The 14008-nt window shown below is 44.6% G+C and overlaps 4 protein-coding genes across 4 annotated transcripts; 2 read left to right on the forward strand and 2 right to left on the reverse strand.

The window, feature by feature from the left end:
• Positions 1–1878: 1878 nt before the first annotated feature.
• N7509_008225 (uncharacterized protein) lies at positions 1879–2361 on the reverse strand (the record flags this gene model as incomplete). Its single annotated transcript, XM_056632862.1, has 1 exon — positions 1879–2361. One exon carries the CDS (start codon positions 2359–2361, stop codon positions 1879–1881), a length of 483 nt encoding a protein of 160 aa, XP_056483482.1.
• Positions 2362–3043: 682 nt separating this feature from the next.
• Positions 3044–3463, reverse strand: N7509_008226 (uncharacterized protein; the record flags this gene model as incomplete). The annotated part of the gene is made up of 1 exon (XM_056632863.1): positions 3044–3463. One exon carries the CDS (start codon positions 3461–3463, stop codon positions 3044–3046), a length of 420 nt encoding a protein of 139 aa, XP_056483483.1.
• Positions 3464–4561: 1098 nt separating this feature from the next.
• N7509_008227 (uncharacterized protein) lies at positions 4562–7463 on the forward strand (the record flags this gene model as incomplete). The annotated part of the gene is made up of 4 exons (XM_056632864.1): positions 4562–5176; positions 5228–5716; positions 5785–6027; positions 6969–7463. 4 exons carry the CDS (start codon positions 4562–4564, stop codon positions 7461–7463), a joined length of 1842 nt encoding a protein of 613 aa, XP_056483484.1.
• A 3672-nt stretch (positions 7464–11135) lies between these two features.
• N7509_008228 (uncharacterized protein) lies at positions 11136–11780 on the forward strand (the record flags this gene model as incomplete). Its single annotated transcript, XM_056632865.1, has 1 exon — positions 11136–11780. One exon carries the CDS (start codon positions 11136–11138, stop codon positions 11778–11780), a length of 645 nt encoding a protein of 214 aa, XP_056483485.1.
• Positions 11781–14008: the final 2228 nt, after the last annotated feature.

The following is a 14008-nucleotide window of genomic DNA, read 5'->3' on the forward strand; positions in this document are numbered from 1 at the left end:
GGCTCGTAAGTTATTGCGATAGGTGAGACGATTACATATCACACCATTCCATTTCACCCACCAATGATGACCACAATACCCTACCCAATGAACACCTCATAAAAGGCAGACAAAAACCGTGCCATATTGCGGCCCTGGATCTCCAGCCAAAGGGGAGGGTTAGTTATTGCCTACCTCGTATATCGGAGAAAAGGAAGCACACCTACACAATATCAAGTAGATGCAAGCTACAGTACGGCGCGGGACTGATTCACACAGCCCCACCTCACAACAGAGTCCCTTGAATAGTGGGTTACATATCAGGTCGATTAATTTTTCGTAGAACAAACCTCTGCGATCAGCCGCGTCTTTGCAAAGGCATTATCCACTCCAATCTCCTGGGAGCAAAGTGGATGGGGAAAGTGAGTACTACAACAAGGAATTATAAGCCAATTAGTGCTATCAATGGCTCACATGCGCGCAAGTCGACTATGAAATGATTGGTGGATACTCGGCCATGGCTCCCAGGAGCCCGTGGGTCGTAAATATCGATGCGATCATTAGATACTAATAATAGATCGGAGGAAGAATGAGCCAATCAGTGCTATTAATGACCCACGTCTGCCACAAAGCCCCCGTAGAAATGATTGGCCCAAATTTGGCTGTGAGCTCCTGGGAGCCTGAGCCTACCATAGCACCTCCCATAATTGGATAAGGCTGATACAATTATGTCCACAATGTACCCACGTCTTCTCTCCTTTGAACCCGAGACAGAGACGACATTAAGAATTGGCCGTTGAAACTCAGGCGTAGTCTTTGCGAATATATTCAAAATACAAGAACTTTGAGTAGACCAGGTCACAGTATATCGTAATATTCATGGAAGATTCAATCGGAGTATAAGACACACAGCCGGATCGGGTTTCTTACGAGAACCATACTAGAACTTGTGGTTCAGAAAGTTTACTTTACTGTATCAATTACGAATGAAATTGAAATGAGATACTGTAGTTAGTATCTAGAGTTTCTGGTGACAGTGTCTCATGCTCATCAAATAAGATGTTATTTCCTGCGCAAATAGTTCATTCACCATCAGCGTCCGGACCCCTGCTGCTTTTTTGGCCTGATCCAGCTCTTCCATCGTCCTATCGTACGCATAGTACAAGGTCCATGAGTAACTGCGCAGACATTCGAGTTCCGAAACGAGAGTTTTCCGATCTTTTTCAAGCAGCGATATCTGCTCCTTGATTTGGCAAAATAAATGATAGAAACGTGCCCTCTCTCGGTACCCTCTTCGATCGTCAGGCAAAGCTATTCAGACTTAGTAAGAATGTCGTGATGATGCACAGTGGACTCACTATAGTGCCCGGAATGACGATCAGAAACGGGTGCTGTGGATGAGGCGTTTCTAATTGTGGTTATTTCGCAGGATTCCTTTGCAGCTCAACTCTACTCAGTTGTCAAATGGGTTATAATTGCCACGGATTCGAATGTACCTTGAGTATTCATACATTGGTTGACGAATTGCTGGGCATTGTGGTTCGGCGTGCTTCTATAACTTGCTCCCAGGATCAAGTTTTGTCTTGTGACGGCGTAAAGGCGATCGAAGAGCTAAACTAGGCCAGAAAGTAGCAACGATATGAACGCTGATGGTGAGAAAACTACTTTTTGTGCAGAAGAAAAAGCCCTGTTTGTGGCCATAGGGCGCTTGTACCAGAAACTTCCCTCGTAGCTACTACAGTGCAAGTCTATCTTGGATCACAAGTTCTGACAACCTTGAACTTCAGAAAATGCTCTTTCAGCTATTTGCACTTCTAAAATTCAGAGACCAAAAATGACAGGGGTAGCTTCAAATCCCACCCTACTGCACAAGAAAACCAATCAGTATCCCCTCTCTCCTCAGAGTATTCGCAATTTCTTAAATATCCATGCGCGTTTTGCACCCCTCATGGTTGCCCCATTCTCTTTGAGGTATGACCTGGTAGCTTCTAGATCCTTGCATTCAGTGCTGCCGGCATATTCCAACCAGGTAAGGGGTGACCTGTACATGTCATCGAGAGAGTTGATCTTAGCTCTTTTCTTCAGCAAAGCTTTGGCGGCTCTAAGAGAGCCATACTCTGCGGCCCAAGAGAGTGGTGTGCGCTTGTTTTGGTCAAGATCATCAACCGGAGTACCGAGGTCCAGCAGCCTTTCAAGAAGCGTGACGCAATCTCCCATCGCAGCGAAATGAGCGAGGGACCTCTTATACGGGCCTATGGGGTTATATATGCCCCTCGATTGGATCTTGCTGCGTGTTTCATCAAGGTAAATACGGATGTCATTGTTTAACTTGTTCTCCGAAAGCTCTTTCATGAGCTCGAATTCCTTGTCAATAATCTCCATGGTAATGTGGGAAGACATGTGATTTGTTTCAAGTTTTAATGGAGTCGGTACTGACGGCAGAATTGATACAATATGCTAGACGGCGCTGAAACTAAGATCAATCATCTATATGTCTTAATTTTATGTCTTAATATGATTGGTACCCAGATTTTGATGTTAACATTCGTCATCACCTTTTTGCATTTCTGTGCCTGTCAATCAACCTTCTTCCTTTCTAAAATGGTGCCTGATTCTGGAATGTTGAAATGCCTCTCTAATCAAAGACCTGAGTTGAGTGACTTATTTACAGCAGGTGTTTATCAACGACAAAAAGTTTGTCCCCGGGCAATCCATTCAAAAGCAAAAGCTTTCGGAGGCCGGAATAATAGTGGAAAGGTCAAATTGACCGTGGAAGAACATCGCCTACGAAAGACGAGTCTCTCTTAATTGATCTTCGGGGGAATAGTCATTTGTTATAGAAGGAAAGAGACATCCCTAGTACTGTAGACGTCTAACTTGAAATTCAGATTATTTTCAGAGGGAATGGCATATGGGTAGACAATTTTGAGCTAAACATTAGGGATACCTTGCAGCAATTAAGTTGACCTCGCTCGGCTTCGCCCATAAAACCCAATCACTGCATAGAAATGCCGAAGAGAGGCTTTACGTTGTGGGGTCGACGTGCGAGGTCACTAAAAAAACTTCAAGCTGATTCAATTCCATGTGTCAGGGTCTGCAGCTCATGTCGAATTCTGCGAGGGTGGCACCAAATTCTTCCTTGACTTTCTGGAATTCTTTTCAGGTATTCCGGAGCTCTTTTCTTTGTAACTAAATCATCCGGTCGTCTGATCTCTTGCCTGAGTTTTTTGGCGGCACTTGGGTCGTCGCTCTCTGTCGCCGACTCGTCGGAAATTGCTGCGTCACATTGGGTCCCTGGCTTGTTCTGGATTCTTTGCCTCTGTTGGGAGCGTGCCTTTGTCTGCTCGTTGTCGATCTCTTGCTCCCGAGCATAATTATTCGGCGGTCTGGTGGTGCGTCTCGGTCTCGACAATTGTGGCGGTGAATCTTCGCGTTCGTCGTGTTCGTCGCGGTCGGGCGGTTCAGGGTTCGCGTCGCGGTCCATCCCACCATTATTCAAAATCAATCCAGACAACTGACCGATATAGGGCCGCTTGAAATCAGAGTATTTCCCGCGTCTTCTCTTCCCGTACAGTCCAGAGCGATTCTAAATACTTGTAGACCTACCGAACTTACCTATAAAGCAGCACCAAGTCCTTGCTTGTTTCATGCCGCAGCCCCACAACAGATGGAGCAGCATTGAGATCGGGCACACCAGCAGCTGAGCCATGTAGGCGTTCCGAGAACGGGAAAGAGCGGCTTACAGTACGGTCCCAGTTCTCGATTCACAATACCGGCTGCAGGGAATGGTCTCAAAACCAGTCACTTTACCATACACCTAGCATCACCAAACAAAACACACATAACTATCTAAGCGTCGGTCGCACCTTAGATATTAGTTTCCACACCGTCTAGTTATACAATTTCTCTTATACATTCCAGTTCTGCGCAAGCCAGCGAGCCTCGGGGCTGCTTGCCATTGCTCGAGCTTGGGCTAGAACCCAAGCTCTAAGACTCTGAAGCCGAGACTGCTTAGAATTCCTGAATAAAACTTTCGTCCCGCTTTTAGAAGGCCGTGAATCTGTCTCGACCGCAGTCGGCTTGTACCCATGGGTTCCTGATTTTCTCACCCCGCAATACGGCGTATTTGAGGGTTTTCGAAATTTTGTAAGTCAAATACCCCACAGACATGAACGCCTGCTCTATAATAATCAGAATCTACTGACAACAATCTGGGTATCCGTTTAGCATAGTTCTTCTTGGCCAATACTTAAGCACTAGTATTGTACCATACGCCGCAGGAGAAGCCATTTGATAAACTCGGCATTGGCAGTGTTTTTTTCTTCCTCTATCCTCGCCCCAAGCCCAGGCAACATCTTATCCTTACTTCTACCTCGTTCGGTTCTGAATTTTTCTCCCCCCACCCTCTACTCTCGCTGTATGAGGTTCGTCTACGGTATGATCAAACGCGTTGGCCCCTGAAGTCCCTGGAATTTGTGCAGCATAAACGCAATTGGTCTGCGTGGAGGATTTGTCGACGTTAAAAACTACCACCCTGTGTTCTATATTGCCCCAACATATCATTGCCATTAAGCAGACCGGGATGTCGCAAACTCTTTCAGGACGGTCTGCTTCTTCCGATCTTACCCAGTTGTATCAACCTGTCTTCCAGATCGACAATGAGTTTCTACGCTTCGAGGTACCGTGTTATCCCTGGTGGGAAGATGAAGCTACTACAGTTCTCTGGGCATTCAAAAATCTCGAAATCTGCCTAGTCATTCGTTACGGTCTATTTTGCGATGAAAATATACCACGAAGCTCCCTCTTAAGCCGCAATGTTACCACAATTGATGCTATCTTTAAGGCGCTAATTGAACCGGGTGAACATCATCTGCTTGAAAGTCTCTCTCATGTGCAACGAGTGGAGGAAGTCTTGCGTCGATCAGGGCTTCCACCATTTCAGCCGGTCCCTTGGTCTTGGATACCTCAAGCTCCAGTGCATGCGCTCGACCCGCAGACCATCGCTCAGGCTATTGAGGCCGAGAGTCATTTCCAGCTCAGTAGAGTCGCTTTTGAAGACATCGTACGTGCCTCGCTGGGATACACGGCGAGTTCTGTCGAGTGGTTTCTCATGCAACACACAGCTTTGTATATGCACTTGTTAGATTTTCTTCGGATGTTTCCTGATGGAATTCCCGTGTACTTGGAGGTAGAAAAGGTAAAGTTGACTGTACCTGATACCAGACTTCAGTAGCTAATATGGCCTCAGCATCTACGGCGAAAGAGCCCCTTCGCCAACCGAGCGATAGCACAATGCCTAGCCGCAGTACAACCCGATCTTGCACCAGATCTGTTTGAGAAACCTATGAGTAGTTTTAAATTCGTTGCCGGCCCGATCCAACGCCTCTTTCAAGATCGACCGGAGAGTCTTACTAATATGCTTAAGATCTGCAATTTATTTGCTGTTCGGTTCCGCCACCAGTACATCAGTACCTCAAAAGTGCCCTGGGACAAAGAATTCGATATTTCATACTCCTTCTTTGAAGATTGTCTCGGATCATCTTCGCCACCTGATTTGGCTCGCACCCTCATTGCTCTAGACAAGAGAAATTTCGCCCATCTGACCCGATCAAGCATCATTGCACATGATGGGATCACAAAGCGTCTTTTAGCCAATTGGGAAGAACTAGCCAGGTCAGTATGGGAATGCTGTTCCGCAATCCCAGAATTGACCTTTGGCCTGCGAGAATGCGCACAGGTGAGTCGCTTCTCAGCAACAATGCGATAGTTCAGCCCCATATCTGACAGCGGAATATGACCCTGCAGAATCTCTTACAGCGACGAAATTACCACTCTTCAACAGCAATACTGCATGGTCTCCACAAACATAGTATATCGACTACACAGGCCCCCGGTATCAACAGTCCAGCTGGGAAAATTATCGTTCTAGACCCTCTTGTTCCACCAGACATGATATTCCTCTACGATGCAACACAAAACTACGCCTCATACCTTCAATACTACGGATATCACCCGGGAATACCATTTTTACTCCCGCATCTTCGCGATGTACAGCAAAAGGGGAATTGGCCCTTGAACCTGTCTTGCGCTTTCTGCAGGCATAAAAATTACTCAACCTGTTCCAAATATTTAGGGATTGTTTCAACTCAATTCGTCCCAGCCCATCATTCACGTTCTTCACTTAATTTAAGTGAAACATACCTGCTTGCCTTGACGTGGTGGTTTTCATTGCTGCAAGCGATCATGCTATCCCGGCATGCGCCATGTTAAACCTTTGTTTCTTATATATGTGCGCTACCTGCGATCTCATTCCAGATAACGGGACAGCCACTATCACTTTTCTTCAAAAATTTCAGTATCGGAAAAAGCAGGCTGGTGCGATGCTGTGAAAGGCCAGCTCAATAAAAGTTGCATATCTGTTTGGAGTCCCTCTAATTCAAAGAGATGTCGGCAGAGATAAAAAGCGCTGAAATTCCCTGGCTCAGATTGACAAAGGAATTCTTGAGAACGAATGTTCTGATCTCGAGGGACCAGGTATCTATAGCACCGCAGCTAGTCATTCTGCTTGAGCCGATGCATTGATGATTTCAAATTATGAGGGCATAAACACAGACGACTCTCTAATCGTCGCTGGTTAAGTGTCTCATCGTTGATTCAATGCGTATTTGAACCCCTTCTGGTTTTTCTTGACCATCAACTGTATCAATGATTATTACTCCCTGTTGGGATCATCTCAACACCCCGCGACACCACAGGAAATGAAGGTCGAACGTTCCCCAACTTAGGTCTGTCCGCTGTTGTTACATGAGTTACAGAGAGGTGACTTTTCGGTACTGTTTTATCTAGATCCCACGAAACATTTTTGACCTCCCTCATATCCCTGATTCTCACCACACCATTTCTCTTTCAGATACCAAGTTCTGATTCTGCGAAACGATTCTTCTCGCAGACCTGACATGCTTTCCAATAATTCAAACCCCATACAAAAGCCGCGTCTGACGACATTCTTCCTTGTGACCACTTGGCTAGCTGTTGCCAGCCTCAGCTCCATAATTGCGCATTGCGCAAGTCTTCTTCTTGACCGCGCAACGCATGACCTAGCTAGTGGTAGCGGCTGCATTCTGGACATAGAATTCAAACACCTCATGAACAAAGTCTTTGGTGGAGCACTTGCAGTGGCAATTCTTTCAGCTTTGCTTTCAATTTTTGGAACCGCTCTTCTTTTTCAGCCGAGATTGCTGAGCAAGGACAGTCAGGCTCGGGCTTTTTACGGCTGCATCCAACTTTTGTTGATCTTTCCTCTTGTATGCATCGAAGGTTACCTTGCCAGTCAGGTCCCCGGCTTTCAGTCCTCTTTCAAATTCTTCACAAGCCAGGATCATACTCCGTACTACGAGATCATGTATTATGGCGCTATGAGCAAAGCTATCTTCGGCACTCTGGTGGCCATTTTCTATCTGGTTTATGCTTTCGCATGTCATTGATTAAGCCCATGGTATCTAAAGCAAGTGGAAGCGTCAATAGAATTCTATTTTATAGTCAGGAAGCACTGGCAACAAGAATCATCCATCTTCTTTCATACTCAACGTTCTTCCGTAATCCATAAAGCATATCGTGTTTCTTTGACAACTGGCTCTAGCAGCGGCCCCAGGAAAGAGTTTGGCTGGCTCTTTGTACTGCATTGATGAGACTTTGAGGTTGATGGTTTTAACTACACATTCAAGACGGACCATGACCACATTAGGCAGGAAGACGCCTCCCGTAATTTTGTTTCTATCTTCGGGTGCTCTCAATTTTTCAAGCATAAAAGATAAAATAATATTAGGTAAAAACCCCAACAGTTGTAATGTGCCGTTAAAATCGTCTATAATTGATTTGGCATGTTGCAATTACCTCTTAGGACACATAATAGTGGTAAGTAGTCAGTAGATAGAAAGCAGGGTTGCACGGAAAGATAATATCAGTTTTTAGCTCCAAATATATCATTTTCAGTGGTGAAAGCTACTCCTACCTGCCGATACACTTGGTTTCCATCCACATAGGTCTAATTAGTATACTGCTTTCTCACTGGAAAGAGGGAAACTCGGGTAAACCAACGTCTGGATTTTGAACATAATACAGTACTTCTGACTTCCAGTGAGAGAGCTTTGTATGCGATATAAAGAGGCGCCAATCAATCACGGAAAGAAACAATCCTTCGTTTCTATTTAGCTCCTTTTCACTTAGACCCGAGAAGGATGCCCAGCGTCGCGTCGAGTACCCATAATCCTGAGTGAACTTCCAACCCAGAATAAGAGCTGTGAGGAACATTCGCCGCCGACACTGTAGAGGCTGAAGCTCCTGGGGCACTTCGAACGGCTCAATGGAGAACTTCTGCTGAATCGTGAACCGCAAGAGAGCTAGATAGTAGAACGCCACGATGAGTGTATGATATGTTGTATGAGATCTTCGAAGGATATTTTTCAGATAAACCCGAAACCCAGTCGATTTTTTGGGGCTGTTCTTCGCTAGAGAAGACCACAAGCTGATAAGAAATCTTTCCGAGAAATCTATCGACACAATCAGATATCCGTCACGAGGATTCCTGCTACTAGATGACTTACCAATGAGATCTTCATTAGAGACAAGTCGTCTGATTCCTTTGTTCTCGCTCAAAAGTTGAGCCATGAGAATCAAATTCAGGGATGGCGAGAAGGAGAGATGAGCTTTTCGCCTGAATTTGGGGGACAGTGAATGTAGGTCTTTTATCAAGGGCACCTTCTCCGTTAGCATGATATGGAGTCGATGGGCATGAGTTAACATACCTACTAGGAGCACTTTTTGCAATTAAGCTAAGGTGAGATGCTGTGTCTTTTCGCGTTCAATCACAAAGACGAGTCCAGATTCATTCCACACCGGCAACAAAGTATGTTGGCAGAGGCTAAGAGCCAGGTTGACGTATTGATATGTAGGTTGCGTTATTTCTAGAAGAAATCAGTAGCTGATATCGATATTGTGCTTTCAATCGTGTTCACAGGGAGTCAGAAAAGATGACAAGGGCTGGAATTCTTTGGGTTTACTGCCACGATAGCAGGACTCTTGGTGACGAGACTTTTAGTTTATCGGAAAAGCCGTGAACTATGTCCTAACATGCATAATTGCGGCAATTACCGGCGACTGGGGAGAAATCCGAGGAGGAAATTGAGTCTCCAATTTGACCTCTTGCATACTGCACATTCAAATTCTTGCTGCTGCTCATGGCTACGCCAGTCCTCCCTTGCTGATGAACCATATTGAGTGTTTTTCCAACATGACTGCATCTTTTTGTGTAGATCAACAGCTTTGTCTCAACATCCAAAGATCAACATCTACCTGTAAGAAAGTTGGCCAGATTTTGTCTCAGAGAAATGGTACCTAGCTAAAGGTTGGTGGTGAACGTTGAACGCGTGATCGGAGCTTTTCTGCGGCATTCGCACGACTGCTAATATGGTGCCAACGGTGGCAAAAGCTTTATCATATACTGTGTCACCAGAAAAACTTGTTATACGATGATAATTGATTAATTCGGTGATGAATATCTGACACCCAACATCGTATAGATAAATCGGTATGTGCACTTGTCCACCAATATATCTTCATATCATGTTGTTGAGATGTTTTATTTTTCTGCTTCCACTAGCATCAATATCTGTCTGGCATTCTTCTGTTTGCTATTGTGAAGGTTGCTATTGTGAAGGTTGCTATTGTGAAGGTTGCTATTGTGAAGGTTGCTATTGTGAAGGTTGCTATTGTGAAGGTTGCTATTGTGAAGGTTGCTATTGTGAAGGTTGCTATTTTGAAGGTTACTATTGTGAAGGTTACTATTTTGAAGGTTGCTATTGTGAAGCTGTTGGTTTGCATAAAACATTATATTCCAGAGGCAGTCTTCTCTACAAAATTGTCCGCACTGCGAGATACAAGTAGATTTGTTGTAGTTCAGAGGTATGAATTGTGTTATTTATTCAGAGGGAAACATGAGGCTATATATACAGACAAGAAGATCAAGTTGATTTCCAATCAACTTGGTTCTTCGTATACATACTTCGGGATTAATTCCGATGGTTCGGCTTGATTCCTGATCTGCACCAGCCTCATATCACAACAAACTCGGCTTTTTGAGGTCCAATTAATGTTGTATGATTTAATGTGGGGCCGGTTAGTGGAAGAGAGTCTATTTTAGAAGATAGATTACAGCAAAAAAAGAATAACAAAGCCTGGTTTTTCGCTTCCAAAAAAAAAGAAAAACATAACTTAATTCAAAAAGATAGGGGCTGGGGGCTAAATAAAATCAAAACACACTAATTTTATTGCTTATTAATACTAGCGGAGGTCGAGGTTTTCTACCTCCGCTGTAAATCGATTTGTAGCGGAGGTAGAAAATCTCAACCTCTGGTGGGGCGAAGTCACGTTACTTTTCTACCTCCGCTCAGCTGAATCCCGCAACAAGTCTCCGTCGGCTAGAAGAGATCGCCTGCCATGATTATTTCAGACCCAGTGTCAGAAACTCTATAATTTTACCAGCACTATTAAGCTGATGTCAAAAAGCTCATTTGCAAATCCATCCTTTGGGAGCTTTTTGTTACCAAAGGACAACTATTGGAAGCATCAAATCCAGACTCGATGCAGAGCTCTCTTTCTTAGGTTTGGGTCTTTCGTTACCTGAGCGGAAGCGGCCCAGACAGCGAAACATGCGATCTCCGCAATAAGTTCCAACTTAGACTTCCGGGTGCGACTCGCACACCGATGGTCCCACATGATCGAGGGTCCAATTAATATTATAGAAATTTAGTGTGGGGCCGGTTGGTTAGTACAGGAAATGATGACAAATTGTAATATGCGTTTTTGTAGGGTATGCTTCGTATCAATGGTCACATGATTTTCTGGGTAAATTACCCCGCAAGCTCATGTAATCCCCTTGGTACTCGAGATTATGCTAATTCCTTGGCATCGGAGATCACATATCCGCAAATCCGAGATCGATTATTGCCGCAGGTTCCGAGATAGTAGTTAGACGGATTTATATAATCTCGTACAAGAATCCAAATCATTTCATCCCTAGCGACATCCCTTTCCAATTGGCCACCCAAACCTCAACTAAGTCAAGTAGTTTTTCTCAACAACACTGTCAACCCGCCGCCATGACTACAGGACTGCTTCGAGTATGGTTCGAGCCTCATGATTCCGTCGACGAGGATAGCTTCAACGAATGGAGGAAATCGGCGTTTTCCCAAATCCTTGGACTTTCTAGCGTCGACATTTTGACCAGCAAGGACAAAATCGAGGGTCCCAACATTTACCCGTACGAGAACGCCTACCACGTAAACGATATTCATGCCATCGACGAAGCATTGGTCAATACCCTTCGTACATCCGCCGAAAGAGTCCTTAGGCGCAGCGATTGGCAACTTTATGAACGGATCTCTTATGACAAGCGCGACGATGTCGGAGAGCGCTTGCCTGGAACAGTCTTTGTCACGGTCGGAATGTCACCAATTGACTCGTCGGAAAATATCACCGACTATCATGAATGGTACAAGCAGGAACATATGCCAATCCTGAGAGATGTGCCTGGGTGGCGCAGTGGTAGCCGGTACAGGCGTCTGGCTTCCTATGGAGACCATGCTGAGTTCTCTTCGCCGTTTCTAGCGGTCCACCAATACAACGAACAAAATGGTCTTGGTGGCGAGCAATGGTCCAAATCTGTAAATTCACCATGGACAAAGCGAGTTTTGTCAAATTTGGCTGAGCCAAGCCATAGACGAGTTTGGAGATTGGCATTTTAGACATACAGCATCAGATAGTGTACTTCAGATAAATTTACACAATTTGACTGATGTCTTTTCCTCCTTGTATATATTCTAGGGATCTACAATCAAGAGCCAAGTAGGATGCTGAGTAGGAATTATCTCATGATTCTCACACCATCTCTTCTAAATGCAAAATGTCTAAATAAATGTCCCAGGAGACCTGTGTTGGGTCGGTCTTGGATCGAATTTGAAATTTTGGTTCCTAAATACCCCCTATGAAGATTTTGAGGGACCAGCTGGAGCTCAAAGACGAAAAGCAAACGCAGGAGGTGTCATTTCCTGCCTACATGGTTCGTCCATGTGACCTTTGAAACACCGCCAGGCCTGCTGCCAGGGAGGTCAATCCACAGATTCTCACAGTTAGTGAACTCCTTCCCACTTATGAAATGAGGAGTATCAAACGACATTAGTTAATTCGCCACGAGAGGATACAATAGCCTTCCACTCACTTGAGGCCGTCTACGGCCGCCGAAACTTCTGGGACTCGTAGGCCACACGGTCAACAGATCGAGTACACAGAACAACGCTATCATTGGTCAGATCTGTATTACATTTGAGGCCCCAGAAGCTATGCACGAGAGGGATTAGTAGGGAGGCCTTAGCCTTGTCTCGCTTCTCAGCGGATGCGCAGGCAGCCAATGGGCAAACAAATGGATCGTGCTATTTACAAAGCCACATCCTTTTATTTTGCGAGTGAGATCCTTGGGTTTGTTCTATTAAACTCTTGAATCAACTCCAAATAAACAACAACTTCCAAAGTGGTTCGGAGGTCTGAGATCTGGTCAAGTAAGTGTCGGTAAAATGACATGCCATCCCGGCAACTTGGATAAGTACTCCATCCGACTTTGATCCTGATACCCAACTACATAGGAGAATTGATTACCGGGCATTGAGCTACATCAATATGACTTTCTATAGACTGATTGTGAAGGTACTTTCCCAAGTGATTTAGCATCCACTCCTTCCTCATCCTTCCGATGCCCAAGTTTCGCAGCCGGTAGGAGATAGCGTAATGGACTTTCAAGGCTTAGAGCTTCATGGAGACTGTGCAAAAAAGGAGGTAGATTATATTTCCATATGAGCCCTCTAAACCGATACTTTGAAGCTTGAATTGTGATATCAATGATGTGAAAGCCACTCTACTAGAACATGCCATAGAGGATATGCAAATTCTTACTTGTGATAATTTCGCCAATGTCGGTTGGTTGGTCGAAAGAACCAGATGTCAAATTCTAAAAGGGAGCCCGATCATCTATATTCTAAAAGTCCAGGGGTCCTAATTTTGATTTAGTGGCCAATTTTGTCGTGAAGGCTCATGTCCAATATGATCCAGGTGACGGCCAGCGCGCTCAAACAAGATGTGAATAATGATGGCTTCCGAAGTCCAATCTTCGTGCTATTCTGCAATTTTCTCAACACGGTCCGGAAAGTGCTACAATAACCTGCTGCATTATTTCAGCCGCCATTTGCTCCCCAAAAGACTTGAACGGAATATTGAACGGAATAGTAAGTAAAATTAAATATGAACAATAGGTGAGAATTTATGTCGCTCGCCAAAGCATGAATGGTTGGAGATTTGCTTTTGCGGGTCGGTCAATTTGAAACTTGACAGAAGGTGCAAATAGCTCAAGGTCTGCTCTCGTCTAGTAAGAAATCTCGAACGTGGCCGTCTAGCGATGAAAGGGGATCTGTAGCATGTGGAAGGTCATCTTAAAACCTTAGGCAATATTAGTCGGACGACGTTGCAAAGGGTCCACAAAAAATAAAACACAAGCAGTAGGCCAAATTCGACTCACGGTGGATTGAATCAATGAGCCTGTGGAACAGGGTCAGGCCTGGGGTGGCATATCTTTGAAAGGCATTACTATTCCCGGGATTGAAGGTCGACTACAACATTTTTGAGCCCCCGCAACCGTCATGGCTTGATGCCAACTACCAAGAGCTCTGGAGACACCAAATAAGAGCCCAGCGAGTCATCAGATTCTGCACACTGTTTAGAAAAAAACATATTACGTGTGAACAATATGTTCTTGAAGCAAGAAGAGTGAAGTTTAAAAATTGAACTACATATGTTGATGAAATTAAAATAAAAACCTTTTACAGTGTTTAACAGCTCAAGATACTGGAGGTGATCAATCAACAATATATAGCATTCAAACGAAATACTGAGTATAAGAGAAGGTAAGAATAATAGAGAGCGGGAA

The sequence above is a fragment of the Penicillium cosmopolitanum genome, assembly GCF_028827165.1.
Source record: "Penicillium cosmopolitanum strain IBT 29677 chromosome Unknown utg000009l:1.0-9042332.0:1.0-9050551.0, whole genome shotgun sequence".
Taxonomy (NCBI): domain Eukaryota; kingdom Fungi; phylum Ascomycota; class Eurotiomycetes; order Eurotiales; family Aspergillaceae; genus Penicillium; species Penicillium cosmopolitanum.